Raw genomic sequence first — 3,715 nt, 5'->3', positions numbered from 1 at the left:
GCAGTTTAACTGAAGCCACTGAAACAAAGGCATTTGTAACAAATATTAACATGAGGCAGTGGTCTCATTACTCATTTGCTTTATCAGAAAAGGCGGCCATGACTAAACCAATTTAGACTCCACAAATAAAAGTCATTTGTATTCTTCGACAGGCAAAAACCAATAACCAGAATATATAAAGCAAAGGCCAGCAGGGAAATATCTTACTGGTGATTTTTCATGTTATTTTCAGTAATCTAATATAGCATGCATATTACATTTTTGAAATATTATACTATTGCTGGATGTGTTCTTTTTACAGAGCACAGATCAAGTCATTTATTATGATGTTGTTGCTCTTTGAATGTCTTCTAATCTCTTCCAGTATGGTGACGTTTCTGCATCTACAAATTAAAAAAAGCTTTCAAATAAGCACAGATGATAAGTTTAACATGTTGAGCATTGATTTTTGGCATCTTCATTGTGATTACTGGTACTACTACTCGGTACTTGTTTGTATCTATTTTTTGTATTTTCGTCTTAAAGAGAGATCCTCAGTTGCTTTATCTTGGGGTTTTGGTGTGGATCTGTTCCTCATTGGAGAGCTATGGTTAGAGGGAGTTATGTGATGCCAACTGTGAATCCCCTGTGGCTTTTATAAATAACATTTAAAAGGTATTACTTTTTGTAATGGTTTATTAAGTGATATTTTGACGAAAAATTCTTTCTCCACCACGTCACATCACGTCATGTCACATGAAGGAAAACGGGTAAATGCCAGTTACCGCATGACTCTGACAGCGCTTTTAGTCAGCTTTACAGAACTGAAAGTAGACTTTTATGAAGTGGTTTCCACACTACTGAAGATTCACTTCCCAAATAAAGTCAGATAAATTCTGAGCTGCGAATGTATCACTCCCATTTTGGTAGAACGGGTCCTGGAGCGAGGCTTGGAAATCATCTTGACTTCTAAAACTTCTGGATCTCATGGCATATTTTACAGCCATGTTTGGTGCTGCAATTCTTTTGGGATTCATCAACCTTTTAATGGCAAAAGAAGATACGTGTGATCTCTATGCCACTCCTGGGCAGAGTCTGACTCTGCCGCTTGCATATGAACGACTGACAAACTCTCATATCCTGAGATGGGTTCATAACAATACAGTCATTTTCTACAGGCAAGGGAAAGTGTCAACTGGAAAACCAGAGGACATTACTTCAAATGGATCACTCGTGCTTAAGAAAATTCTGTTTTCAAGTCAAGGGATTTACAAAGGACATGTACTGCATCCCAATAATACATCTGCTAAAACATGGACTGGGCGCCTCTGCGTGCTGGACAAAGTATCAAAACCTCAGCTCAGTTATTCTTGTGACTTCAGCTCTATGGCTGTTAATCTTAATTGCCATGTTACTAAACCTGAGGGTTTGGTGTTTTCATGGACGCTTGATAAGGAGACATTAAAAAGTGAAACAAAACAAACACTGAGCATATCTTTTATCGATCTGAAAGCTGAGAGAAGTTTCACGTGTGATGTGGCAAACAAAATCAGCAAGGCGAGTAGCGACAAGGTTCGGCCGACTTGTCCACCTTTACTTTCTTTTAAACGTCAAACTGTAATGGCAGTGCTAGCAGGAGGAGGAGGTCTGATTCTTTTTCTGCTCTTCGTTATCGTTGGATTGTGCTGTTTACTCAGACGCAACAAAAGCCAAACGAGTCCCAGGGATAAAGGCGAACTGAGGATGCTTTCTCTACAGAAGCAGGAGACTCACTCTGTAAGCCCAGAACACAAGAATAACCACCCAACAGAGGTTGTCACTCCACCGCTGATACCTCAGCCTTCACCAAGAACATATTACCAGAATGTTCCTCAGCTTGAAGTTCAGACTGAAAACAGCCCTTCACTCATGTATGACGTTCCTGACAGACCACAGCCTTCACCTGTACCGAAACCAAGGACCAGGAACCTCCAACAAGTAAACACCTGACATCACAATGAGTTTTTGGAGTGGTGACCAAAAATAGTGTTTGTGGAAAATGTCCTTATTATCTTTGCCCACACTCGTTCTTACTATTTGGTTTTGCAGGTCTTTAAGCTAAAACTTAAAATAACAAAATATTTATTTCCTTTTCAATTCAATGTTATGTGATTAAATCAACGTGTCATTACTGACAGTCTTAGCTGTTATATCACGAATGATCTAATTCCAGAGGTAATTCTGACGATGTAAGCAACTAGTCATAATTGATATCATAGAAATGATGCATAATGCTTGTAATATTCTGTAATTCTCCTGCTGTTAGGCACTCTCACGAAAAGGTACTTCAAGCTTACTAAATCATTTTAGAATTTTTTTTTTAGATTTATCAAACAGAAGTGAACTGTTGGGACTTACACGGTATTTATGTATGTATTTTTCTTTAGCAACGCAGGAATAGCAACTGTTCTATTAATAGATCTAGGACAAAAGTGGTTTATATCAGCATTAGGCTACACAGACAGTAACTACTAGCATAAATTCATCCACTGGTTTTATCTTTGAAATGAGGAGAACATTGCCAAAAGCTGTGGCATGAGATTTATTATTATTAGGCTTTCAACAAGAGGAATGACCTCTTCTGTCAAAGAAATGACCAGTCACCATTTGACCTACTTCTGAAATCGTTTAAAAAAATAAAAAGGATACCCCACTTACACAACACTCTTACATGAAAGCAGATGGATTTTCTGTTACATGTAAACATAATGTGCGCTTACAAACTGTATGTGTTGTTTGAAATAAATAAAGTTGTCAAAATGATCTTTGCATGGAAAACTACACTAAACAGCTTATCTGTGTCAAACACAGCCCTTTGTCCCAGCTTCTTACATGTCAGCATTCTTGCACTTATTAAAATTTGCTTGCATGCAAGAAGTTATTAAAGGGAGAAAAAAATCAATAGAGAAATGGATTAGCTAAGGCAAATATCTATTATCTCCAACGGGTAAATGGTAATCCACACATGAAAGTGTTTGCTGTCTCGCCTAATGCTGTGTGACAGCCACATAATGGAATCCCCCTGAGCGTCACTGCCTAAAACTTACAAACCAATGTCATCTTTTGTCAGGTCCCGCTCCACTCCTGCTTTCTATACATGGCAAAAAAATTTCAGTCCAGCTGAATTTGCTCATAAAGCTGGTATCTGCTCCTAGAACAATGCCCCTTTTTTCTCCATTTCCCAAGAAACACTGAGTCTTGGCTGGCAACTCGCCACATTCAGTCACCAGTTTAAACCGTGCACAACATACATAGATGGAGATGAACATCTCATACAGTGGGGCAAAAAAGTATTTAGTCAGCCACCGATTGTGCAAGTTCCCCCACCTAAAATGATGACAGAGGTCAGTAATTTGCACCAGAGGTACACTTCAACTGTGAGAGACAGAATGTGAAAAAAAAATCCATGAATCCACATGGTAGGATTTGTAAAGAATTTATTCGTAAATCAGGGTGGAAAATAAGTATTTGGTCAATAACAAAAATACAACTCAATACTTTGTAACATAACCTTTGTTGGCAATAACAGAGGTCAAACGTTTACTATAGGTCTTTACCAGGTTTGCACACACAGTAGCTGGTATTTTGGCCCATTCCTCCATGCAGATCTTCTCGAGAGCAGTGATGTTTTGGGGCTGTCGCCGAGCAACACGGACTTTCAACTCCCGCCACAGATTTTCTATGGGGTTGAGGTCTG

At 38.7% G+C, this 3,715-nt stretch overlaps 1 protein-coding gene across 1 annotated transcript; it reads left to right on the top strand.

Annotated features, from left to right (window-relative positions):
- Nucleotides 1–891: 891 nt before the first annotated feature.
- LOC309712198 (T-cell surface antigen CD2-like) lies at nucleotides 892–2,781 on the top strand. Its single transcript, XM_082542838.1, has one exon. It carries the CDS (start codon nucleotides 967–969, stop codon nucleotides 1,966–1,968), a length of 1,002 nt encoding a protein of 333 aa, XP_082398964.1. The 5' UTR covers nucleotides 892–966; the 3' UTR covers nucleotides 1,969–2,781.
- The last annotated feature ends 934 nt before the right edge of the window (nucleotides 2,782–3,715 follow it).

This window comes from Aulonocara stuartgranti (genome assembly GCF_965226115.1).
Source record: "Aulonocara stuartgranti genome assembly, chromosome: 7".
Lineage (NCBI taxonomy): Eukaryota > Metazoa > Chordata > Actinopteri > Cichliformes > Cichlidae > Aulonocara > Aulonocara stuartgranti.
This window is presented reverse-complemented; position numbering and strand designations above follow the sequence as displayed.

Excerpts from the sequence above, each read along its gene's own strand:
- LOC309712198 (XM_082542838.1), top strand. The coding sequence starts at position 967 with ATGGCATATTTTACAGCCATGTTTGGTGCTGCAATTCTTTTGGGATTC.